The sequence below is a fragment of the Coregonus clupeaformis genome, chromosome 15, assembly GCF_020615455.1.
Source record: "Coregonus clupeaformis isolate EN_2021a chromosome 15, ASM2061545v1, whole genome shotgun sequence".
NCBI lineage: Eukaryota > Metazoa > Chordata > Actinopteri > Salmoniformes > Salmonidae > Coregonus > Coregonus clupeaformis.
This window is the reverse complement of record NC_059206.1, coordinates 62,711,408-62,738,916: the sequence shown is the minus strand read 5'-3', so window position 1 is coordinate 62,738,916 and position 27,509 is coordinate 62,711,408. Positions and strand designations below refer to the sequence as shown.

The 27,509-nt window shown below is 48.2% G+C and overlaps 1 protein-coding gene across 1 annotated transcript in view; it reads left to right on the top strand.

The window, feature by feature from the left end:
* The first annotated feature begins 21,612 nt into the window (after positions 1-21,612).
* LOC123492686 (predicted GPI-anchored protein 58) overlaps positions 21,613-27,509 on the top strand; it is a 33,684-nt gene continuing 27,787 nt past the window's right edge. Inside the window, exons 1-3 of the mRNA XM_045225468.1 lie at positions 21,613-21,622; positions 22,098-22,319; positions 24,255-24,437. Coding sequence (XP_045081403.1) covers positions 21,613-21,622; positions 22,098-22,319; positions 24,255-24,437 — 415 coding nt within the window. The remainder of the gene's footprint in view (positions 21,623-22,097; positions 22,320-24,254; positions 24,438-27,509) is intronic.

Genomic DNA, 27,509 nt, shown 5'->3' with positions numbered 1-27,509 from the left:
CTTATTGAGTGATGGTTGGGATATTTGACTTCAAACACCGGCCACCCACACCGCTGGCTGATGTTTATTTCTCACCAAGACTCTCTCTCCAGTAAGCCCAGCACAACACACACACAAAACTCACTCCTCACCTCTCCCATGACTAATTCATCTCACTGAAATCTGTATCCAGGGTCTATTGGGTTACTCACATGGGGATGTTGAAACCTAACAGTGGCTGTATAAACCTCCATGGGCGTACTTCTCCTTGTCCCTAATGTGCTTCATTGGGCAGCTGTAAGATACCTGCTAACCTAAAAGGGGGACTTTAGGAGGATTTAGGAAAGTGTGTCTTAAAAGAAGATGTCTTAAAGCTACCTGTCAGTTGGAGGTGTAGTGGCTGTGGAAAAGCCTTCTGTCTCTCATGTCTCAATGTTATTATGCCTAAGGTGTTTGGGAAAATGTATTTTTCATCCTGCAGAGAATTTGTTAAACAACAAATAACACATTATCAGACTCGTTAAATGACTGAGCAAGCCGCTTTCCTCCGCCTTGGTTTTAACTGTTTTCTCAATGCCTCTGGTCTCTGCCAGGGATAGACAGTTTCAGGAAGAAGTACCTTAAGGCCGGCGCGTCATTTTACTTTTCACCACATCAGCAGTATTGGTTGGAGAGAGGGCGGGTGATGAGGCAGGGTGCTCGGGAGGCTGCAGGGGCTAGCAGGTCTGGTAACAATATATAATACGCCTCCGCAGTCCGCACTGTTGCAAGACACCAGCACACACACACTACACACACACACACACACACACCTGTCTCCCCAAGCAAGCAGCCAAGTGACACGACCAGCACACTGTCCTGTCCACTCAGCACATCTGAGATCAGATGGAATAGTAGAAGTGCTCCTGGGGCCAGGGGGAACTCGCCTGCCAGTGAGATATATGATACAACCCTGAACAGATCTCCCCCGCTGGCATGAGTGGGAGTGGTTCAGCCCAAAGGCAGTGAGAGTAAAAGATAGGTGTTGAGTGTCTATTATCATAACAGACATATCATGCACATACATTCTATCCAATACATCTAAAGGATTATATCTCCACAGGTTGGTTTTATTGAAATAGTTCTTATTCTGCTTGGTTCGTGTTGTAGGCTAAATGCTTCTCTGGTGCAGGTGTGTGGTATACGGAATTTGTATACTGCACAGTCTGTCAGCAGGCCGTTCTTGGGCCTGTGGTGGCTGGGTCCAGTCCTTTTCTCCCTCTCAGTGCCCCAAGCCTCCATCCCCCAGCCTTCCCCAGCCCTGGGGCCTTTTTGGTCTGTCATGTCGGGAAGGCTGATGGTGATGTGGAGCTTTTACTCTGCTGTTCTCCACCGCCCCCTACGTCAAAAACCCTAGATGTTGGGCAAGGCCACTGACTTCCCACAGCCAAAGGTCAGCTGCCGATAACTGGGGGATGGTAGGAGGGAGGTGTGTGGTGCGTGCGTGTGTGTTTGTGTGTGTGTGTCTCCGAAAACCTTGGCCGCACGTCCGTCCCACCAGATGGGCTCGCCTTGCCGCTTATCAGCCATGCCACTACATGACACGTCTGTCACACAGATAGCACTAATGAAGGCCACAGCAGTCTTCATACATGTTGATACACACCGTAGCACAACTGATGGAGGTGGAATTCATTCAGGCTGATTTCCAGGACCAGGAAATAAATTCAGGAATTTTAAAATTGCACATGGAATGAGATGGAAAAAAACAATACTCTGCTTGATGGTAAATGGAACATTGAATATATAAATTGTTATTGAACTTCATGATGCAAAATTCAAATATTACTGTGTTAATACATATTCACATTCTTTATTTTTCTCTCTCTCTCTCTCTCTGTCTCTCTCTGTGTCTTCTGTCTTTTCTGTCTCTGTCTCTTTCTCTGTCTCTCTCTATCTCTGTTTTTGGTTTTCTGCCCTCTTTTCTGTTTTCTCTCTGTCTCTATCTCTCTTGTTCTCTGCTGTCTCTCTTCTCTGTCTCGCTTCTGTCTCTGTCTCTCTCTCTCTCTCTCTCTCTCTCTCTCTCTCAGGACAGTGGAGAGGAGTACTCGTAATTGCCTGGACACCAGTCAAGGTGGGTCCATTTGGAGCAGTCCATCTATTCTTCCATTCACTATAACCTCCATTCAACCAATTCACAGTCTTTACACATTATGTAAATTGGAGTAGTTAATTGAATAGTTTATTTCATTTCTGAAGTTTGTTTGTAATGGGTGAGTCAGTTTGTGATGTTAAACCTTGGGTTTGCCAAGCCTGTCTGGCCTATATTACACAGTGCTCTACATGGCTTTCGGCTCTGCCTTCCTGTGTTCCAACAGGTTGTGGCTTCTTCCTTCCTCCATCAATAGTCCAGGCTTCTCTGTCCTTGTTTTTGTCTATTGTCAACTCCTTCCACCAAAATACCTGGCAGCAATTCACCAAAGAGAGAGACACTTGTGAAATGGGTGGATGGGGGGTGTTAGGCCTTCTATCTGTCAAGACTCCCAGTGTCTCTCCGATCCCTCATTCAGCCCCCTCCTCCACTCCGCATGCCCCTCCGCCCGCCCGTGCCAATCAGCCCGCCCAGCCTCATCGCCATGACAGTGGAGCCACGCGCGCAAAGTCACAAACCAAAGGGCTTCCGAAGGCTCCATGTGATCAAACCAGCCCGTGATTAAACCCTACCGGTGCTCCGGGAAGTGGCTGGATGTGACTACAAACGCTCTCGGCGGTGTTACACACACACACACACACGTGGCGCACAGGCAAGGGGGTGAGGAGCGCTGCAACATAAACTGGCACCTGTCAAGAGAGTTACATGTGTAGAGTTGCGTTCGAAGCCACGGTGTTGTATTAAACACGCAGTCATGACATTGCGCGTGTGATTTGTCGGGCCGCACAAAACGCCGCCACATGCTGCAGATTCCGAAGCGCGACACCCACGCTCGCTGTTCGCAGATCTTCTCGGTCATGTTGCGTGACGCCAATCTGTTGCTGCTGCATAAAAGCGCGGCAGGGCTTAAAAAGCGTTGCCATAAACGCTTTTTGTTTGTCTTTTTCCAGTCACACAGGTACGCAGGCCACCTCAGAACAGCCAGCGGAAGAATTCTCCAGAACGCAGCCCGATGTTCCGAACCAAGGTAGCAAACAACACGGTTTCATGTTTCACTCAGATTTTCTTACTAAACTTAAACTATTTAGGGGGAAAACCACCAAAACACACACTATTGGAAACGACACTTGGATACAAAACAAGTTTCTGTTATCTACGCTAAGTTGTATCGGGTTATATGCGAATGGGTTTAGTCAGTCCTGGTAATAGAATATCACACACACACACACGCACACACACACATACACATTTGATAACCAGCAGCAGAAATCTAAATGGGGATTGTGAGTGTGTTCACCGCTGTCTTGTACATGAACACACTGAGGAACGCACTGTGTTCTCCCCTTGTTAGGAAATAAACAGAGGGAGCCGGGGGAGGAAGGAGGGCTGAGGACGGAGTGAGAGAGGAGGGAGGAAGGCCCAGAGTGCTGCTGCTGCGCCTCTTCTGCGCGGCGGCGTGGCGCCCAGCGCCACTCGCCTTTCTACAGACCGCCCGGGCGTGATGCCCAGCGCTCCGCCCGGGAGCTGCGAGACGCCAACGAGAAGATCACTTCGCAGCTCAACCAGAGACTGAACGTCAGCAAGCAGTTATCACAGGTACCACAGACCAGAGGAGAGGATATACAAAGGGGACAGAAAGAGTGGAACGAACAGAAGAGAAGGAGGGGAAGAATGGAAAGATAAGGAGGGGGGTTGGTACAGTAACTGGGAACAAGGAAGTTGTTCTTTTTCTCTCCTCTTTTTTTCTTCCTGTCTTTTCTTTTGTCTTTCGGTGTGTTTCTGGGGGCCCTATCCCTGGCTGCAGTGGTAGCAGCTCCTTTGCGCTTATCATGCTTAATAAGTGTGTGTCTGACAGGCCTGCTCGCCTGGGAGGAGGCTGTCAGGCACCACAGAGGAGCAGAGAGGAAGAGACACAGAGCACTGAACACACTGCTGCAGTCTCCTGCAATACCCCACTGACTACTATACTATACCCTACTGACTACTATAATATACACCCTACTGACTACTATACTACACCCTACTGACTACTATACTATACCCTACTGACTACTATTATACTATACCCTACTGACTACTATACAATACTATACCTTACTGACTACTATACTTATACCCCTACTGACTACTAATATACTATAATATACCACTGACTTATACTATACCCTACTCAATTACTATACTGAAATCCTACTGACTATACTATACCCTTACTGACTACTATACTATACCTACTGACTACTATACCCCTACTGACTACTATACTATACTATACTATACCCTACTGACTACTATAATATACTATACCCTACTGACTACTATACTATACCCTACTGACTACTATACTGTACTATCCTTCTATACCCTACTGACTAATAGACCTATACCCCACTGACTACTATACTATAATATACCCTACTGACTACTATAATATACCCTACTGACTAATACTATACCCTACTGACTACTATACTGTACTATACTATACCCCACTGACTACTAGACTATACCCTCTAACTACAGCTAGACTATACTCCTACCGACTACCATAATATACCCTACTGACTACTATACCCTACTGACTACTAACCATACCATGGACTACTATACTAGAACTATACCCTACTGACTACTATACTATGTGCCTCTACTGACTACTATACTATACCCTACCGACTACTATACCCTACTGACTACTATACTATGCCATATGGACTACTATACTAAACTATACCCTACTGACTACTATGCCCTACTGACTACTATACTACACTACTGACTAATACTGTACTAACTATACCCTACTGACTACTAGACTATACCCTACTGACTGCTAGACTATACCCTTACTGACTACCATACTATACCCTCTACTGACTACTATACTATACCCTACTGACTACTATAATGTACTCCACCGACTACTAATGTACTCTACTGATCTTCACTATAATGTACTCTCTGACTACTATACCATACCCCACAGACATATTATAATATACCCTACTGACTACTAACTATACTATACCCTACTGACTACTATAATATACCCTACTGACTACTATACTATACCCTACTGACTACTATACTATACCCTACTGACTACTATACTGTACTACCTTCATACCCCACTGACTACTAGACAGTAGACCATACCCTACTGACTACTATACTATACCCTACTGACTACTATAATATACCCTACTGACTACTATACTATACCCTACTGACTACTATACTATACCCTACTGACTACTATAATATACCCTACTGACTACTCTACTATACCCTACTGACTACTATACTATACTGTACTATACTATACCCTACTGACTACTAGACTATACTGACTACTATACTATACCCTACTGACTACTATACTATACCCTACTGACTACTATAATATACCCTACTGACTACTATACTATACCTTACTGACTACTAGACTATACCCTAATGACTACTACACTATACCCTAATGACTACTATACTATACCCTACTGACTACTATACTATACCATATGGACTACTATACTAAACTATGCTCTACTGACTACTATACCCTACTGACTACTATACTATACCCTACTGACTACTATACTGTACTGTACTATACCCTACGGACTACTAGACTATACCCTACTGACTACTAGACTATACCCTACTGACTACTAGACTATACCCTACTGACTACTATAATATACCCTACTGACTACTATACTATACCCTACTGACTACTATACTATATTGACTACTATACTAAACTATACCCTACTGACTACTATACTATGCTCCACTGACTACTATACTATACCCTACTGACTACTATACTATACCCTACTGACTACTATACTATACCATATGGACTACTATAATATACCCTACTGACTACTATACTATACCCTACTGACTACTATACTATACCCTACTGACTACTATAATGTACTCTACTGACTACTATAATGTACTCTACTGACTACTATACTATACCCTACAGACTACTATAATATACCCTACAGACTACTATACTATACCCTACTGACTACTATACTATACCCTACTGACTACTATACTGTACTATCCTATACCCTACTGACTACTAGACAGTAGACTATACCCTACTGACTACTATACCCTACTGACTATACTATACCCTACTGACTACTATACAATACTATACCCTACTGACTACTATACCCTACTGTCTATACTATACTATACCCTACTGACTACTATTATATACCCTACTGACTACTATACTATACTATACCCTACTGACTACTATAATATACCATACTGACTACTATACTATACCCTACTGACTACTATACTGTACTATACCCTACTGACTACTAGACTATATACTATACCATACTGACTACTATACCGTACTGACTATTATACTATACCCTACTGACTACTATACCCTACATACTACTAGACTATACCCTACTGACTACTATACCCTACATACTACTAGACTATACCCTACTGACTACTATAATATACCCTACTGACTACTATGCTATACCCTACTGACTACTATGCTATACCCTACTGACTACTATACTATACCCTACTGACTACTATAATGTACTCTACTGACTACTATAATGTACTCTACTGACTACTATAATGTACTCTACTGACTACTATACTATAATGTACTATGCTGACTACTATATTTTACTATACTGTACTGACTCAACCAGCTAGTCTCTGAAACAGTGTCGTAGTGTTATTTCTCAGACTCAATTGCACACCGAATTCAAACATTTTTTTTTTGTTCGCTACGTACAGTACTTCATTCTGAGACTGCCATCGTTAGAAGCGGGGACGCCAAAATGAGGGGTGTTGTACAAAACAAAGCCATCAGCCATTGGATCATATCTAACCAATCAGAGTGTCAAAGCCAATGGCACATTTTCAAAACGCTGCTTTACCCACGTGTGTTCTGGCTCTGGCCCAACCTATTGGTTTCTGGGACCAATCAGACGGTTTAAAATGGATTTCCATTCTAGAAATCGCCGGGGAGATACTCAGATACAAACTCATTGCGGAGATGAAACTAACATCCGTGGTCGCGGTGTAGCGTTTGTGTAGTCAGGCAAATTCTTCCATGACTTGGCCTCCTCTCTCGCCCTCTCTCTCTCTCTCTCTCTCACGGCCTCACCAGGCCGTATGGTAGTTAGTGGGACTGGCAGGAGGCCCCTGTTGGGCAGGAGCAGGCAGAGCCCAGACCAGCCCCAACCCACTAGAGGCCTGATTAGGAGTGTGTGTGATACACACAGGTCAAAGAGCGCAGGAGCCCCGACGCTCTGGAAGTGGCCTCCGGGTTCCGGCCCCTACCTAGGTACCGTAGAATAGAACAGCCAGGGCCCCGAGGAGACCCCAGACACTGGCTCTGCGGCATTAATGACACACACATACAAATGCACACACACACACCTAGAAACAGAGACACACACACACACACACTTTCCTCCGCTTGGGCTGACCAGAAAGAAACAGCAATAGCTGTCTTTTACTCCTGCAGTATTAATGCCACTGCAGCAGAAGCCCTCAGCTCAGAGGCAGATAGAAAACAGGGATCATTCCCCCCTAAAAGGGCACAAGGTCCTGTGCTGTTGGCTGGTATCCGGCGGGCCCCTGCCTGCTAGCTCTCTGACTCTGAGTCCAAATCTCTGGCTCTAATTGGCTTAGCCCGGCGCCTCGGGGGCTGTCATGTGAAAAGGTATGATGACAGTGTCAGAGACAGGGAAGTAGAGCTACCTCGTTTGTTTGGCTCCTTAGTGGTGTCCTGTAGTTTCCTGTTACTTCAATGGGAAGTTGTGTTATTTAAATGTGAATCAGGCTCTGTGTGTGTGTGTGTCGTGTGATGAAAGTGTTATAAATGACTAATCAGGTATGTTTAGAGGGTGTTCTAGTTCTGGCGTCCCCAGGCACAGTGGTGTGTTAGTGTGTGTGGCTGCCGGTGACATGAGGGAGGGAGGGAGGTAGAGAGAGAGGGAGGTAGAGATGGAGGGAGGGAGGGAGGTAGAGATGGAGGGAGGGAGGTATGGGGAGAGGGAGTGAGGTAGGGAGAGAGGGGGGTAGGTAGGGAGAGAGGGGGGTAGGTAGGGAGAGAGGGAGGTAGGGAGAGGGGGTAGAAATTGAATTGAGAGAGGGAGATAGAGAGAGGGGGAGAAGGAGTGAGGGAGAAAGAGGTAGAGAGAAGGGAGGTAGAGAGAGGGGGAGGGAGGTAGAGAGAGAAGTGCTGTACCCTTTCTGTCTCTCAGCCTAAGTGGAACATGTGTCTCTACAGCACAGTGACACTTTCATCAGTCAATCACACCACGCCAGCCACCCCATCCCCACAGACCTCTCTGTCAGGAACCAGACTGCAATAGCTGTCAGAGCCACACACACACACAGAGAGAGAGACACACACTCACAGAGACACACACACACGGCAGAGTGCTTTGTTAGGTATTTCCACCCTGTTCCCTCTCCATAATTGCCGTCAGTCTGTAAAACGTGACCCTCTTAATGGTGCTCTCTGTTCCTTGACTTCTGTCTTTGTACTTTCTGTTCAACAAGGTGGGAAGTAAAGGCATGAGAAAGAGTCTGTTAGGAAAATGAAGGATAATTAGGCTACTGGGGGGGGGACATTGTCCTCTCTCACACTTTTCTTCTTCCTCTCTCCCTCTCTTTCCTCTTATTTGAGGAACGAGAGAAGCGACAGAAGCTTAGAGGAACCGCCGCCTCTGGGTGACAGGTGAGATGTACTACGGTAATTTCCGAAAATGTTCCTCCCGCTGGAAAGAAACGTCGGTCATGCATATTAACCGAACAGGGGATCATTTGGGGTTGGATTAGGTACCTCGCACCCCTCCCCAACCTCCCTGTCTACCTCGTTCTACAATTGAACGTCTCTTCGACATGAACCCCACCCGTAATCTCCAGGTGTGGATCGGCCCAGCTCCCATCTTGCATGTAAGTGGCTGGGATTACCACAGGATTAGAGGGGGTAAAACGGACACGGCTGACAGGGTAAAGAGCGGCTTTTCTGGGTCCAGGCTTTTTATGCTCATGCACATGACAGAACCTGGCACCTTAATCCCGGTGACTCACTATAAAGGTAGAACATAATAAAGATGGGTCCACTGCTGCCTTCAGTTGTCTTTCCAAAAATCTATGGTTCATCTAAAGTCTAGAATCTAAGGTCATGGCTGTTGGTCCTTGAGTTCTATTACGTTAGTATGAGTATCTCTCGTTTAGAACAATAGGTAAGTACTGTGTAGTTACTCTGCCATGGTTATTACCTTGGCCTGAGGTTTCTCTGGTGTTATTCTGGAAAGAATAATACTGATATTGTCTCAACTCCATTTTCAAGGTGTTGTATGTATATCTGGGTCTAGGTCATGTTAGGCTAGCGTTCGCTTGTTGTGGTTGAGGAACTGAGCCGGCCCAAAATGTGAGTGTACTGTATGTGTCTATGACTATGTGGTGCCGTTGCTATTTTCGGAGCCACCGGCCTCATTATTTATCCTGCTAATGATTCGGTATCACTTGGAATGGCACCAGCGAGACCACTACCCTAGAGAGGGGAGAGAGAGGAACTGAAATAGAGAGAGAGAGGGAGGGGAGAGAGTGCAAGAGTGGTAGAGCGAGAGAGTGTGAGAAACAGAAATAGACAGAACGGGAGGGAGAGGAGAAGGCGCAAGAGAGGGAGAGTAGTGAGCGAGAAGGGAGGAGACAGGAAGAGAGAGACAGAGAGAGCGAGAGACTTCAGCTGGGCAGCCTAATGGTCCCACCATGCATCAGAGTCAGTGTCATCTCTCACCAGACCCAGGGCTGAAAATGGCCCCTCTGAAATCAAAGCCTGTCTTACGGGAAGTGTCATCAATGCCACTCTTAACACACACACACACACACGACCCAGCAGCAGCAGCAGAAGCAGCCCCCCTCTCTCTGTCTCTCTCCATAGGGATATGGCCTGTGAGCCTTCAAAGAGGAGGAAACCTAAAACAAGAGGTATTCTACTAAGAGGTGTCAGCAGGCAACCAGATATCAATAACCTCCATGTATGCAGAGCAGAGAGGCCACCCCTGGGACTACTGCGGTTTCCAGGATGGTTGGGAGGGTGTGGTGGGGTTGGGAGGGTGTGGTGGGGTTGGGAGGTGTGGGGGGATTGAGAGGCTGCGGAGGGGGTTTGGAGGGTGTGGGGGGTTGAGAGGGTGTGGGGGGTTGAGAGGGTGTGGGGGGTTTGGAGGGTGTGGGAGGGTGTGGGGGTTGGGAGGGTGTGGTCGGGGGGGGTGTGGCTGGGTTGGGAGGGTGTGGGGGGTTGAGAGGGTGGGGAGGGGTTGGGAGGGTGTGGTGGGTTGAGAGGGTGTGGGGGGTTAAGAGGGTGTGGTGGGGTTGAGAGGGTGTGGGGGGGTTGAGAGGGTGTGGGGGGGTTGAGAGGGTGTGGGTGGGGTTGAGAGGGTGTGGGGGGGGTTGAGAGGGTGTGGGTGGGGTTGAGAGGGGGGTTGGGAGGGTGTGGTGGAGTTGAGAGGGGTGGGGGAGTTGGGAGGGGTGGTGGGGTTGAGAGGGTGGTTGAGAGGGTGTGGGGGTTGAGAGGGTGTGGGGTTTGGAGGGTGTGGGAGGGTGTGGGGGGGTTGGGAGGGTGTGGTGGGTTGGGAGGGTGTGGGGGGGTTGAGAGGGTGGGGAGGGGGTTGGGAGGGGGTGTTGGGTTGAGAGGGTGTGGGGGTTAAGAGGGTGTGGTGGGGTTGAGAGGGTATGGTGGGGTTGAGAGAGGTGTGGGGGGTTGAGCTGGTGTGGTGGGGTTGAGAGGTGTGGGGGGTTGAGAGGGTGTGGGGGGTTGAGAGGGGGGGGGGTTGGGAGGGTGTGGTGGAGTTGAGAGGGTGTGGGGTTGGGAGGGTGTGGTGGGGTTGAGAGGGTGTGGGGGTTGGGGTTGAGAGGGTGTGGGTGGGGTTGAGAGGGTGTGGTGGGGTTGAGAGGGTGTGGTGGGGGTTGAGAGGGTGTGGGGGTTGAGGAGGGTGTGGGGGTTGAGAGGGTGTGGTGGGGGTTGAGAGGGTGTGGGGGGTTGAGAGGGTGTGGGGGGTTGAGAGGGTGCTGGGGGTTGAGAGGGTGTGGGGGGGTTGAGAGGGTGTGGTGGGGTTGAGAGGGTGTGGTGGGGTTGAGAGGGTGTGGTGGGGTTGAGAGGGTGTGGGGGGGTTGAGAGGGTGTGGTGGGGTTGAGAGGGTGTGGTGGGGTTGTGAGGGTGTGGGTGTGTGTGCCACATATCACCTTCTCCCTATTTGCACTACAAAGTGAGCATGATGTTTGATATGATACCGGATCGCTTTATGTGGCAATGATAAATTAGACAACAGAAAATACTTGCATTGAGTACATTACTTTGATAAGAGGTCGAAATGATTCATTGAGGTTGACAATATGAGTGCGGTTAAAACCGTTTAGCCCCAAAGCAAATGTTTACCATGTCTGATACACTGGTACAGTAGAATAGATGATGGGCTGGCAGTATTATCCTTCTCTCTCTCTCTCTCTCTCTCTCTCTCTCTCTCTCTCTCTCTCTCTCTCTCTCTCTCTCTCTCTCTCTCTCTCTCTCTCTCTCTCTCTCTCTCTCTCTCTCTCTCTCTCTCTCTCTCTCTCTCTCTCTCTCTCTCTCTCTCTCTCTCTCTCTCTCTCTCTCTCTCTCACACACTTCCTCTCTACGCTTCTAAACCAAACCCACCTCAACTCCCTCCGTCCCAGGGTGCACTCTGATTCTACTGGATGGCTCTATTACGCCTGCCAATCAGGGTTAGAGAATTAGGGCCCTTCGGCCGGCCGCACGTCAGAATCATCCTCGTCTTCATTAAGATAGAAACAGGATTTAATCACAGTTACCAGTCACTACATTACACTGTAGAAGAATATATACAGTAACTCTCAAAATACTTTGTTAGCCTATCATAAGGGGCTGGTTTCCCGGACATAGATTAAACCTAATCCTGGATTTAAAAGCATTCTCCATTGAGTGATTTAAAAAAATCCATGAACGGGTTCACCATGTGGTCACTTATTTCACTGCTTCATCTGTACATACACTACCGGTCAAAAGTTTTAGAACACCTACTCATTCAAGGGGTTTTCTTTCATTTTTACTATTTTCTACATTGTAGATGTCACGATCGTCGAACACAGTGGACCAATGCGCAGCGTGGAATGAGAACATACTTTATTCTATTACACCACACGAACAAAACGATACGTGATGTGACGTCCTTGGTAACAGACACAAACCATACACGGAACAAGATCCCACAAACACTGTGGCAAAACACGCTGCCTAAGTATGGTTCCCAATCAGAGACAACAAGCAACAGCTGACACTCGTTGCCTCTGATTGAGAACCACCCCGGCCAACACAGAAACACATGAGCTAGATAAAGAACCTAGAACACAAACACATAGAAACTACACACCCTGGCTCAACGTAACAGAGTCCCAGAGCCAGGGCGTGACAGTAGAATAATAGTGAAGACATCAAAACTAATGAAATAACACATACGGAATCATGTAGTAACCAAAAAAGTGTTAAACAAATCAAAATATATTTTATATAACTGATCCTGGATCAGCACTCCTACACTGAGACTCTTTGTGGATACGTGTTCTGTGTTTATCTGAGGACTTGGTTTTTACTTTGTTAGATTGTTCCTCTCAGGGTGTCCGATCCTCCCTCGTGTCTCAGGTCGGGTCCAGCTTTCCCACCACCTCTCACTGGATTCACACAGACAGAATAACAACAAAAGTCGTGGTCAAACTTGAGTCAGAGTCGTTGTATTTTTTACATGATGCCACAACAGCAGTAGCAGGTATATTTTCTGATTCTCTCTCTCGTTATCTTTTCAGTCATGTTTTCTGTAAGTATTTTCTCAATCTATGCTGCCGGTGCTGGTATCATAGCATACTGTACGTTCTGACCTGCATTATTTTTTAATTCACCCAAAACTATTTTTGTCTTGTATATCTAACCTTATAGCCTGCAGTACTTTCTGACTACCTCTCTCTCGCTCTCTCTCTACTCCCGGTGTGTTTAATGGTGTTCCCAGAAGCTGACCTCTGACCTGGCGGGTGTAGAGCAGCAGAAGAAGGTGCTGGAGATGGAGCTGGAGCAGTGGAGGCAGATCCACAGGACCCCGACCCCCCAGCAGCTCCCCTCTACCGCCCCCCAGCCCCTGGAGACCCCCAGCCCTGCTGTCCTCAAAGCCCTGGAGGCAGAGGTCAAACAGCTCCACACTAAACTGAAGGTTAGTGGTCAGACTATAGAGGAAGCAGGAGTTCACAGCAAAAGATATACAGTGTTTATTTTTATCATTCAACCTTTATTTATACATTTGAGTCAATTAAGAACTGATTCTTATTTGCAATGGTGGCCTGTCAAGAAGAGAGCACAGCAGTAATATATAAGTATGTTTACTTATTTATTTGACAGGGACAATGCACACATTGCTGTAAATGTGCCAGATTTAGCCAGCTGGCTAGTTTTCATCTGTAGTCCCTGGGCAGATAGATAAAAACATTTAAGAAAGCATCATAAACATTTCACGGGAAAAAAGAATGTGCACTATACTAAACATGTTTATAGAAGCAAGGACCTTGACGTTAATTATCTGACGATGCTGACAGTTCCAGCAGGGTTGACAATGCTGTCAGAAACAATCCATCAAGCTTCAATTTAACACTCCTTTCATCTGAATTTTAAAACCAAACAAAAAAAATTAATTTATTTCAGATTTTATTCTAATATTTTCTCATTCTGATAATATTACAAAAATGTCCGTAGAACATATTTTTTTTGCAGACGATTTAGATGTCACATCTTTTCAAAATCATATAGATTGTACCCATGACAATTACCCAGTGGTTTGCTATTATTTGATATGCCAGGGAACACCTGTCAGTGAGGTGAGAAATCGGGAAACAACAGTGTGGTTGTGAGGACGTGTCCTCTGAGTGGCTGAACCCTCCGAGATGTCAGGACGACACCATTATCAGCCCTTCATTAGCTCACTCATTCAGTGTCATCCGCCATATTGCTACTGTCGTTACACAGGTGATGGTGTAGTGTGAGAGGAGAGTGAGGGGGGAGCAGAGAGGGAGGAACAGTGTGTTGGGGGGAGGGTGTGTGGGTGTGTGTGTGTGTGTGAGATCCTACGAGTTTCACTGAGACCAGAGCTCCTTTAAACCAAAGGGAAGCTGCACACACAAATATCCATCATTCTCATGATCACAAGGGCAATTACCTGTAGTCAAGGGCCACAAGGGTTGTGTGTGTGTGTGACGTGCACCAGAGAGACTTTGACACAACGTTGTCCTCTCTCTCTTTGATCCTGCAATAGAGCCATACTGATACACATGCAAAACATACACAACAAATATATCTTTTTTCTTTTTTCACACAGGCTTCTCCTTACCCCTCAGTCCTCTGCATAAATTATAAGCTATGATGTCATACCATTTCAGTTTCAATTCCATTTGTATTTGAATTTAATTTAATTGAAAGAATTTACAGAAATATATGTACAGTGAGGGAAAAAAGTATTTGATCCCAAGCTGATTTTGTACGTTTGCCCACTGACAAAGAAGTGATCAGTCTATAATTTTAATGGTAGGTTTATTTGAACAGTGAGAGTGTCACGATCGTCTAAAGGAGCGGACCAATACGCAGCGCGTGGGAGGAACATAGCGACTTTATTTCATAAAGCAACCCACGAAAAAAACAACAAAGACGATAGTGAAGTCCTCTGTAACACTGACAGAAACATGGAACAAAAACCCACAAACAAACAGTGAAACACAACCAGTATATATGGCTCCCAATCAGAGATAACGAGCCGACAGCTGACACTCGTTACCTCCGATTCGGGAGTCATTGACCAATCACCACTAAACACAAACAAAATGAAACTCACCAACCCCAACACCACCAAATGAAATACACCTGGCTCTAACACACAGTCCTGAGCCAGAGTGGGACTAGTACTCCCTAAAGGTGCGAACTCCGGGCGCACCAGCATACAGTCTAGGGAGGGTCTGGGTGGGCGTCTGTCCACGGTGGCGGTTCTGCCCCTGTCGTGGTCCCATCCCACCTTACGTCACCACCCGCTTCCCTAGCCTCCCTCCACAGACCACCCCCTCTAAACCCCCACTGGGTTAAGGGGCGGCACCGACAGGGCAGCACCGACTAAGGGGCAGTACCGGACTAAGGGGCAGTACGGACTAAAGGGGCAGTACCAGGCTGAATGGCGGATACTGGCTGGACGGCTCTCGTGGCTCCCGGCTGGTCGCTCTGGCGGATCCCGGCGACGGCTCTGGCGGATCCCCGCTGGGATCGGCTCTGGCGGATCCCGGCTGGACGCTCCTGGCGGATCCCGTGGACGGCTCTGGTTCGGATACCGCTGGGCGGCTCTGGCGGATCCGCTGGGACGGACTGGCGGGTCCCGGCTGGACGGCACTGGCGGGTCCGCTGGGCACGGCTCTGGCGGGTCCCGCTGGGACGACTCTGGCGGATCCCCGCTGGACGGCTCTCGCGGATCCCGCTGAAACGGCTCTGCCGGACTCCTGCTGGACGGCTCTGGCGATCCTGGCTGGACGGCTCTGGCGATCCTGGCTGGACGGCTCTGTCGGATCCCTGGCTGGACGGCTCGGCGGATCCTGGCTGGACGGCTCATGGCTGGCTAACGGATCTGGCTTCTCGGGGCTGGCTGACGGATCCTGGCTGCTCATGGCTGGCTGACGGATCTGGCTGCTCATGGCTGGCTGACGGATCTGGCTGCTCATGGCTAGCTGACGGATCTGGACTGCTCGTGGCTGGCTGACGGATCTGGCTGCTCGCGCTGTGTACGGGTCTGGCTGCTCATGGCCTTGTGACGGATCTGGCTGCTCTGGCCTTGACGGATCTGGCTGCTCATGGCCGCGCTGGACGGATCTGGCTGCTCGCGGCTGGCTGACGGATCTGTGCTCTGTGGCTAGCTGGACGGATCTGGCTGCTCATGGCTGGTTGACAGATCTGGCTGCTCGCTGGCTGGCTGACAGATCTGGCTGCTCGCGGCTGGCTGACGGATCTGGCTGCTCATGGCTGGCTGGACGGATCCTGGCTGCTCGTGGCTAGCTGACGGATCTGGCTGCTCGTGGCTGCTCGACGGATCTGGCTGCTCGTGGCTGATGGACGGATCTGGCTGCTGATGCTAGCTGGACGGATCTGGCTGCTCATGGCTGGCTGACGGATCTGTGCTCTGGCTGGCTGACGGATCTGGCTGCTCATGGCTGGTTGACAGATCTGGCTGCCATGGCTGGCTGACAGATCTGGTTGCTCATGGCTGGCTGACGGATCTGGCTGCTCGCGGCTGGCTGACGGATCCCTGGCTGCTCATGGCTAGCCGGACGGATCTGGCTGCTCATGGCTGGCTGACGGATCTGGCTGCTCATGGCTGGCTGACGGATCTGGCTGCTCATGGCTGGCTGATGGTGCTGGCTGGGCGGCAGCGGTGGAGGCGGACCCCCAGCCTCGGATTGCAGTCATCACCTCCAGCAGGACGGCTCCCCATCCGCATGAGCCGCTCCTGCCGGTCTCGTAACCCGAAGCCTCCAGTCCAGCATAGGCTGCGTCGGCTCCTGCTGATTCCGGCCTTGGGTGTATGATTCTGTCTGGCGGAAGGCTCTGCATGGCTCCGGTCTGGCGGACGGCTCTGGAAGAACAGGCCGGGCTGGGCTGGTGACGCACCCGTAGATACGTGCGTGGAGCAGGAACAGGCCGTCCGTACCGGGAACACACACACCACTGGCCTTAACTGGGGATCAGGAACGGGCCGGACCGGACTGGTAACACGTCCTCTCATGCGAGACAACAACTTCCCTCCCTCCTACTGTCAATGGCTCCCGTAATCCGATAGCCTTCTCTCACATCTCCCTGTGGCAGCCTCCCTGCTGCCCAGGCGCCCCAAAGCCATGTGCCCCAAAATTTTTGGGTAGTACTCCCGGGCTTCCAGCCTTGCCTCCGTGCTGCCTCTCCTACTCGCCTCCTCTCGGCTTTAGCTTTGCCTCCAGCTCTTCACAGAGGGAGGCGATATTCCCCGGTTGTGCCCAAGGACCCTTACTATCCAGTATCTCCTCCCCATGTCCATGAATCCTTTATGGGTGGATATAAATCCTGTAGGTGGATCCTGTTGCCGCTTGATACGCTGCTTGGTCCTTTTATGGTGGGTTTCTGTCACGATCGTCTAAAGGAATCGGACCAATACGCAGCGCGTGGGTAGTCATAATGACTTTATTTCATAAAGCAACCACGAAACAACAAATGACGATAGTGAAGTCTCTGTAACACTTGACAGAAACAGGAACAAAACCCACAAACGAAACAGTGAAACACAACAGTATATATGGAGCTCCCAATCAGAGATAACGAGGCCGACAGCTGACCACTCAATTACACTCCGATTGCGATCATTGCCAATCACCACTAAACACAAACAAAATGAAACTCACCCAACCCCAACACCACACCAAAATGAAATACACCTGAGCCCCAACACACAGTCCTGGAGCCAGAGTGTGACAGAGAGACAGAATAACAACAAAAAAATCTAGAAAACGCATGTAAAAAATGTAATAAATTGATTTGCATTTAATGAGAGAAATAAGTATTTGACCCCTCTGCAAAACATTACTTAGTACTTGGTGGCAAAACTCTTGTTGGCAATCACAGGTCAGACGTTTCTTGTAGTTGGCCACCCAGGTTTGCACACATCTCAGGAGGAATTTTTTGTCCCACTCCTCTTTGCAGATCTTCTCCAAGTCATTAAGGTTTTGAGGCTGATGTTTGGCAACTCGAAACTTCCAGCTCCCACCACAGATTTTCTATGGGATTAAGGTCTGGAGACTGGCTGAGCCACTCCAGGAACTTAATGTGCTTATTCTTGAGCCAATCCTTTGCTGCCTTGGCCGTGTGTTTTGGGTCATTGTCATGCTGGAATACCGCATCCCACGACCCATTTTCAATGCCCTGGCTGAGGGAAGGAGGTTCTCACTTAAGATTTGGAACGGTACATGGCCCGTCCATCGTCCCTTTGATGCGGTGGTTCTCCTTCCCTTGGCATAAATGTTTCCACCTCCATGTTTGACGTGTGGGGATGGTGTTCTTGGGGTCATAGGCACTTCCTCCTCCTCAAAACGGCGGTAGTTGAGTTGATGCCAAAAGAGCTCCCATTTTGGTCTCATCTGATCACTTTCACCCAGTTCTCCCTCTGAATCTTTCAGATGTTCATTGGCAAACTTCAGACGGCCCTGTATATGTGCTTTTCTTGAGCAGAGGGACCTTGCGGGCGCTGCAGGATTTCAGTCCTTCACTGCGTAGTGTGTTACCAATTGTTTTCTTTGGTGACTATGGTCCCAGCTGCCTTAAGATCATTGACAAGATCCTCCGTGTAGTTCTGTGTTCTCACCGTTCTCATGATCGTATACAACTCCATCGAGGTGAGATCTTGCATGGAGCCCCCGGGCCGAGGGAGATTGACAGTTCTTTTGTGTTTCTTCCATTTGTGAATAAATCGCACCAACTGTTGTCACCTTCTCAACTCAAGCTGCTTGGCTATGGTCTTGTAGCCCATTCCAGCCCTTGTGCAGGTCTACAATCTTGTCCCTGACGATCCTTGGAGAGCTCTCTTGGTCTTGGCCATGGTGGAGAGTTTGGAATCTGATTCCATCACTGATTGCTTCATGTCTGGTAAACAAGTGATATAACAAGCTGAGATTAGACTGCTCCACTTTAAGAGTGTGCTCCTAATCTCAGCTCAGATACCTGTATAAAAGACACCTGGGAGCCAGAAAATCTTTCTGATTGAGAGAGGGGGGTCAAATACTTATTTCCCTCCATTAAAATGCAAATCAATTTATAACATTTTTGACATGCGTTTTTCTGGATTTTTTTGTTATTCTGTCTCTCACTGTTCTAATAAACCTACCATTGTATTATAGACAGAGTCATTTTCTTTGTCAGATGGGCAAACGTACAAAATCAGCAGGGGATCAAATACTTTCCTCACTGTATACACCACGTATTCTCACATGACAAAGACAGACGAGGTTTAAAAATGGATCGCTACACAATCACAATGTCCTCCTACTTCTCCTCAACTGTGTAAATGTATTATAAACCTCTTTCTGTCACTTCCTGACATCCACAGAGTGTCTGCGTTCGAATGAGAACACATGCTGTGCTACATCCTGACCTGTCACGGCTAGTGTCACAACACCCCTGTCTCTTTGTCTCTGTGACGCACACTTCACACACACTCTGTCTCTCTCTGTCTCCCTCTCAGAGCTCCGAGTGCGGAGGTGACGAGGCAGATGTCGGCTAACAAAAGCCCTGCGAGCCCAGCTGCTGGAGAGAGAAGAAGCTTCAGAGAACTGCAGGAGAAGTCAGTACATAGACCAGCATGCTCTCTCTCTCTCGCTCACTCTCATCTGTCTCTCTCTCTGTTTCTCTGTTTCTCTCACACATTCTTCCTCCCTCTCTGTCTCATCTGCAGTGTTTGATTCCACCGTGTGGCAGCTCTCCTGCTGCCCTTTCTCCAGCTCAGCTCTGAATACTCTCTGGGGTTTTCTATTTGCGTGTGCATGCTTTCATTTGTGTTTGTCTATCTGTGTGTGTGTGTGTTTTCTTTTTCTGTGTGTGTGTACGCCATGTATAAGTTGTGTGTGTCCTGTTGGGCATTGTGTGTTGAGATGAGATGGAGGGTTTTGATCAAAGAGATGGGTGGCTTGATCCAGTGTGTGTGCCGCAGAAGGATCAACTCTGCTCCCGTGACACAAAAACCCACACAACACCACAGTGGCCCAGGCCTTCTGTTAATGACTTACATAGTTGAGAGAAGTGAGAAACTGCAAAGCTGTGATCATCATGAGCATGTAACATGTTAGAGGGTCCTCGGCAATTAGCAACTTATCAAACTTTAAATTTTCAAACAAAGGCAGGGTGGACTGACATGTTAGTTTCTCTCTCACTCTTTCTCTCTTACTCTCTTTCTCTCTTTCTCTCTCTCTCTTTCTCTCATCTCTCTTTCTCTCTCATTTCTCTTCTCTCTCTCTCTCACTCTCTTTCTCTCTCCGGCCCAATATATGATACAGTAGTACTACCCTTTTTCCTTTCATCTTCAATAATACATCCAACATGTGTGTTCAGTGTGTACAGCGATCACGTAGCGTTGTGTTTGTGACCAAAGCTGTGAAGACCGGATCACAGCAGAGACAGAGCGAAGATCCCTCAGCCGGTTTCCGCGACAACGTCCCTCTTATCCATTGGTCCCTTCTTCTTCTTCTTCTACTTCTTCTTCTATTGCCATGGCGCTACCCTAGCACCTGCGCCACATCCTCCACGGGGCGCTCCTTCTCCTCAGAATGAAAGACATGTCTATACCAGACGTCTCCTGAAATATACATCTCAGTACACACCAAGGGGCCGCAGGCTGCTCCTCTGGCAAAAAAAGAGTGGCGTAAGAGCGTGTATGTCCTCAGTCATATCCGTCATCCAGGCGCCTGCTTTATTTATGAACCTGCTTCTTTCATCTCCAGCGTATCCTGTTGTCTGTCTGTCTATCAGATACTACATCTATGTTTCAACTCCCCTTTTGTTTTTTTAACACACTTACTACTGTCTGTAGAACACGTTAAAGTGTGATTATCTGTGGACGCATGTTTTAGATGAGCGATAAAGTGGAAAAACTGGAGATGAAAGGAACTAGCAGCAGTGGGGTGATAATGTTAGAGATCAGAATACAGGTTCCAAGTCCAGTCTTTCAACAGACACTTCATAAATACAGATCACTCTCTCTCTCTCTCTCTCTCTCTCTCTCTCCTCTCTCTCTCTCTACGCAGAAGAAGAAACAACTACTATAGTAGCTATCCCCCATTCTTTTTTTTATCCTCTCTATTCATCCTCTGTTCATCTAAAATGCTGTTATAGATCTAATTACCATTATTATTGTTGGGGATGCACAGAGGGATCTGTGTGATGTGGCTGGGCTTCTCTCTAATGCTGCTGCTCTTCCAAGTCAACAGATACAGACATCCCAAGGTTCAATATGGTTTTTCATTAATGGTTAAATCCATTGGGGTAAATCAGGACCCTGCAGGGGCCCCGGCCAGACTCTCTCTTCTCTCTCTCATTTAATTTAAAGTCACTCCAATAAGACAAAGCTCTCATTTATTTGGCCCCAGTCTGCCCAGGCCTGACCCAGTCTCTATCGGGGGACAGGGACATTTACTACACAAAAATATAAAAGGCACTTGGCCCTCGAGTTGCGTCATCTGTTTATTTAGAATAAAAGCCTAGTCGGTAATATGTGCAGGCTGGGAGAGGGAAAAAAACTATACATATTTTGCAATGTAAACCTGATTAATGAAAGGAAACGCATCTGATCTTTTAATCACATATCTCCATTTGTTCTTCCGATTCCCCGACCCAGACAGCCATGAAGTTCGGTAATATTTGCCTTTATGTGAAACAACAGAGTAAAACATGTAAACAGAGTAAACTACACACTAAGACATTTAACTGAAAGAGTCTCTTAAGATGTGGCAAAAGATACGGGAATATTAAGCGTGTCAGGGAGAGGCGAAATGTAATAGACACGTCGTACATTTAGACACACACACACCCACACACACACACACACAGCCGTTTCCAACAGGGGCACCCCAGCATCTCTATCTAATTACTATCAAGATGGCTACAGCTATGCCTTTCAACAGGGGGACCCCCATGCGTCTCTCTATCTAGTTACTATCAGAATAGTCAACTAGTCAAGTAAACAAACAAGCTCTTTTGGAGTTGATTCCACTCTGGATCGTTCGTCTACAGAACCACGTCCCCTCCCCCAGTCACCCCCTCCCCAGTCGCCCCCTCCCCAGTGGGTCCCTCCCCAGTCGCCCCTCCCCAGTGTCGCCCCCTCTCCAGTCGAGTCCCCTCCCCAGTCGGCCCCTCTCCAGTCGTCCTCCCCAGTGGCCCCTCTCCCAGTGGTCCCCTCCCCAGTGGCCTCTCCCGTCGTCCCCTCCCCAGTCGCCCCCTCTCCAGTGGCCCTCCCCAGTCGCCCCCCCCCCAGTCGCCCCCCTCCCCAGTCGCCCCCTCCCCCAGTCGTCCCCTTTCCCCAGTCGTCCCCTTCCCCAGTCGCCCCCCCCAGTCAGTCCCCTCCCCAGTCTAATGGGTTTTCTATGTGGCTGAGGACAGTGGTGTAACATTTCATTAAGAACTGTAATTCTTTCATGCTATTTGGATGTGTTGATGTGTCTATGTTACTGTAGATCAGACTGTTACTGCAGTCTGGATGTTAGAATGTCTCAAGAAGATCTAAAAATGTCATTTGTGAAATGTTTCCCCATCCGATGTTGCACAACAAGGCGTGAGATATTCCCCTACTAGTATAGGAATCAGTACTGTATGCAGTCTAGAAATTGGATATTATAGAAATTCATATTTTCTGCAGCATCCCCTATCTGCATGTGACGTTCAATGTATTTAGTTGTCATAATGTGATGTGAGCGTTGGGGACGCGTGTGTGTGTGTGTCTGCTTCTGCGTGTGTTTGCGTTCTGCGTCTTTGCGTGTAGCGTGTGTGTGTTAATGCCCTGTGTGTGTGTGTGTGTGTGTGTCATTTCCCAGGGTGATCCACACAGAGAGAGAGATGTGCACATGAAGAGGCAGCTGGTGGAGGCACGTGAAGACTAGGATGAGGTCCTCCAGGAGACTGAGAGAAGACACACAGAGGAATGGTGGAGGAGCTGGAGAAGAAAGTATGTCTCAGTTAACATCTCACATATGTGGTTTTAATCACACACAATGAGTTAGCAATCAGATGGCATAAACATGAATGAAAATGCGTTTTACTGTCATCGTTATACGTCCCGGCCAGCCTTTATGGTTTTCCCTGTATGTCACAATAACATTTCAGATGACACGTTTTCATCACGTGGACAGAATCTGCTAGCAAATTTTAACAATGAATCGGCTATGCAGGTACTTATATGCCATCCGAACCCACTAACCGGTATATTCACCCAGCCTTGATTTAATTTAGACTGAATATATCTACAGTACTTAGCATGGGCAAAAGGAAAACACATTCAAACATCTTTTGATATTTTTTAAAGATATTCACAAATTCTTCATCCTCTCTCCCTCTGTGTGTGACACCCAGGTGAAGACCTTTGACAGAGGAGGCCACTAACAGAAGGCCTTTCATAGACTCTCTGAAGAGGAGGCTGACTGTAGCCACTCAAAGAGAAGAGTCAGCCATGAGACCTCCTGTCAGAAACTCAAGGAGGACCTGGACAAGAAGGTAGCAGCCATAGCGCTTGGGCTCACCCTAATAATGTGTGTGATGTTCAGGTAGTCGTCAGCAGTGGTAGCATGACTGGCCTTACACACAGGCTTGGATCGTTCTATTTTGATGCTGGGTGGATTTTATCACATTTTCCTTCCCAACGACAAGCTGGGAGAATCCAGTAACAGAAGTGAAGATGCCTCCTCAACACCTTTTTATAGCTGTCTTTCCAAACCTATGTATTATGGTTATAGGAGCAGCATGACTGGAAACCGCATGGGTTTATAACATCATCTCCCTGTGTTGTGGTGTATAGGAGCAGCGTGACTGGAAACCCATGTATTATGACATCATCTCCCTGTGTTGTGGTGTATAGGAGCACATGGACTGGAAACCCATGTATTACAGACATCATCTCCCTGTGTTGTGGACGACAGAGCAGCGTTGACTGGAAACCCATGTATTATAGACATCATCTCCTGTGTTGTGGTGTATAGGAGCAGCGTGACTGGAAACCCATGTATTATGACATCATCTCCCTATGTTGTGGTGTATCAGGAGCAAGCGTGACTGGAAACTCCATATTAGCAAACATCATCTCCCTGTGTTGTGGTGTATAGGAGCAGGCGACTGGAAACCCATGTGTATTATGACATCATCTCCCTGTGTTGTGGTGTTCGGAGAGCATGGACTGGAAACCCCATGTATTATGACATCATCTCCTTGTGTTGTGGTGTGTATAGGAGCAGCGTGAATGTAAATCTTCTCTCTCCTTCTCTCCCTCCTCTTGAGCAGCGTGTGGAGGCCTTGCAGGCCCGTGTGAGGAGCCAGTGAGCGGGCCCAGGCCGAGCTGGTTGGGCACGGCCTCCCGTCAGATGGGAGGGTCTGGCCCAGCAGAGCACCGTGGCCCTGGAGGCCCTGCAGAGACGACTGGGCCTGGCCCACACACAGCTGGAGCAGCTTCAAGCCTTCACGAAGGTACTGGACTGGGGACTGGGCATGGGTTAGAGGGCAGGAGGTCAAATGTAGCTTGGGGCAGACACAGCACAGGGGACAGTGGTCCACTAGCAAAATACATGGATATAGCTCAGGGTCGTGTTCAGTCGGGTTTACACCGTAGATTAAAAATAATGAAATGAAAATAACCAGCCCCCCTCTCCCCCCCGTTCAGTCAGTTTTCTTCTAGTTTGGTGCTTAATGAACATGACCCAGTTTGACAATCCCGGTCTGAGATGAGCCTAGTGCATGTTACTTTATTAGGCTGTGATATCGGTCGTCAGATGAGGGACTGCTAATTAGCCTAGCTGCCATGGCATGTTCACTTCTACACAAAGACCTAATAACCATTGTAATATGATGTCTCTTCTTCTAAAGACATTAATAATTGCCTCTGAATCACTCTTTCTAACATCAAATTGAGTCATGACATTGGGTGACCCGCGAGGGCTGGGAGTGCTTAGTCTGTGCCAGTGGAGGGCATAATGGGGGTTAAGGCCCTGCCAGTGTGTGTGTCTGCCCAGTGGGAATGGAGTTCTAATCCAACTGCCATTCTAGTGTTGTGTTTCCTGGCAGGGCCTGATAAAGAACCTGTCAATCACACCGTCGCCGTGTGACACTTGCCCATCAACTCTGACTGCAGTGTTGAGGAGGGTAAAACGAGACCACGATGGCATCCCCTCCCTCAGAACAGTCCAGGAGACGAAGCATGGATACCATTGTTGGTCAACATGCCCACAACATACAGTAATTTATATTTCACTGGTCAAAATAAACTGATCAAACTGTTATCGGGAAGATTTTTATAATAGGTCACCCACCTTTCCCTCCCCTCCCCCTCCTCCCTCCCTCCCTCCCTCCTCCCTCCCCTCCCTCCCTCCCCTCTCCTTCCTTCCTTCCCTCTTCCTCTCCCACTCCCTCCTCTCTCTCCCCTCCCTTCCTTCCTTCCCTCTTCTCCCCACCCCCTCCCTCTTTTCTCCCCCTAACAACATACTGTAGCCTACTCTTTACTGAACCCTTTCCGTCCTCGTTCCCATAACACTAGGGCTGGAGTTGTCTGGAGTGTCTGCCAAGTATTGTTGTTGGAGTGCCATTGCATCATTCTAGGTTTCCCCAATCCTTTTTATGATCCCTGATAAGAATAGAGGCCCTTTTTGATTGGCTGACCAGCCGTTCAGAGGAGATTTACTGCTGTCATGTATTGATCAGTGTCCAGGGCTTCAGGGGTCTTCTTTGTTGTACTCTTGGTTGGTTGGATGGGCTCTCTTACCTCTCTACCAGCCTCAGGCCATGTTTCACTCCTGTTGATGTGCTAAACACTAAACAGTGGCCCTGGAATGGCTGCCTACACTCACCGGCTTAGCCTCAGACACAAAGGTGGAGACCAGATTTGGGTTCAAATACTACACTGCTCAGAAAAAAATAAAGGAAACACCAAATAACACTATCCTAGATCTGAATGAATGAAACAATCTGATTAAATACTTTTCTTTACATAGTTGGGCTCACCTGACAACAAAATCACACACAAATTATCAGGCCAAATCAAATTTATCAACCCATTGGTCTGGTCTGGATTTGGAGTCACCCTCGAATGTACCAGTGGAAAACCCCTACACAGGCTGATCCAACTTTGATGTGAAGGTCCTTGAAATCGTCAAAATGAGGCTCAGTAGTGTGTGTGTGGCCTCCACGTGCCTGTATGACCTCCCTACAACGCCTGGGCATGCTCCTGATGAGGTGGCGCGGATGGTCTCTGAGATCTCCTCCCAGACCTGGACTAAAGCATCCGCCAACTCCTGGACAGTCTGTGGTGCAACGTGGCGTTGGTGGATGGAGCGAGACATGATGTCCCATGTGCTAATTTGGATTCAGGTCTGGGGAACAGGCGGGCCGTGTCCATAGCATCAATGCCTTCCTCTTGCAGGAACTGCTGAGCACCTCCAGCCACATGAGGTCTAGCATTGTCTTGCATTAGGAGGAACCCAGGGCCAACCACACCAGCATATGGTCTCACAAGGGGTCTGAGGATCTCATCTCGGTACCTAATGGCAGTCAGGCTACCTCTGGCGAAAGCACATGAGGCTGTGCGGCCCCCAAAGAAATGCCACCCCACACCATGACTGACCCACCGCCAAACCGGTCATGCTGGAGGATGTTGCAGGCAGCAGAAACTTCGTTCTCCACGGCGTCTCCAGACTCTGTCACGTCTGTCACATGTGCTCAGTGTGAACCTGCTTTCATCTGTGACGAGCACAGGGCGCCAGTGGCGGATTTGCCAATCATGGTGTTCTCTGGCAAATGCCAAACGTCCTGCGACGGTGTTGGGCTGTAAGCACAACCCCCCACCTGTGGACGTCGGGCCCTCATACCACCCTCATGGAGTCTGTTTCTGACCGTTTGAGCAGACATGCACCTTTGTGGCCTGCTGGAAGTCATTTTGCAGGGCTCTGGCAGTGCTCCTCCTGCTCCTCCTTGCACAAAGGCGGAGGTAGCAGTCCTGCTGCTGGGTTTGTTGCCCTCCTCCGGCCTCCTCCCTCCTGGTAGCGCCTCCATGTTCTGGACACTGCGCTGACAGACACAGCAAACCTTCTTACCACAGCTCGCATTGATGTGCCATCCTGGATGAGCTGCACTACCTGAGCCACTTGTGTGGGTTGTAGACTCCGTCTCATGCTACCACTAGAGTGAAAGCACCGCCAGCATTCAAAAGTGACCAAAACATCAGCCAGGAAGCATAGGATCTGAGAAGTGGTCTGTGGTCACCACCTGCAAAACCAGTCCTTTATTGGGGGTGTCTTGCTAATTGCCTATAATTTCCACCTGTTGTCTATTCCATTTGCACAACAGCATGTGAAATGTATTGTCAATCAGTGTTGCTTCCTAAGTGGACAGTTTGATTTCACAGAAGTGTGATTGACTTGGAGTTACATTGTGTTGTTTAAGTGTTCCCTTTATTTTTTTGAGCAGTGTATTTCAGTTATTTCAAGTACTTTCACATACATTTCGAAGTAAGTATTCTGATATGTTTGATTGAAAAAATAGTTGAATATT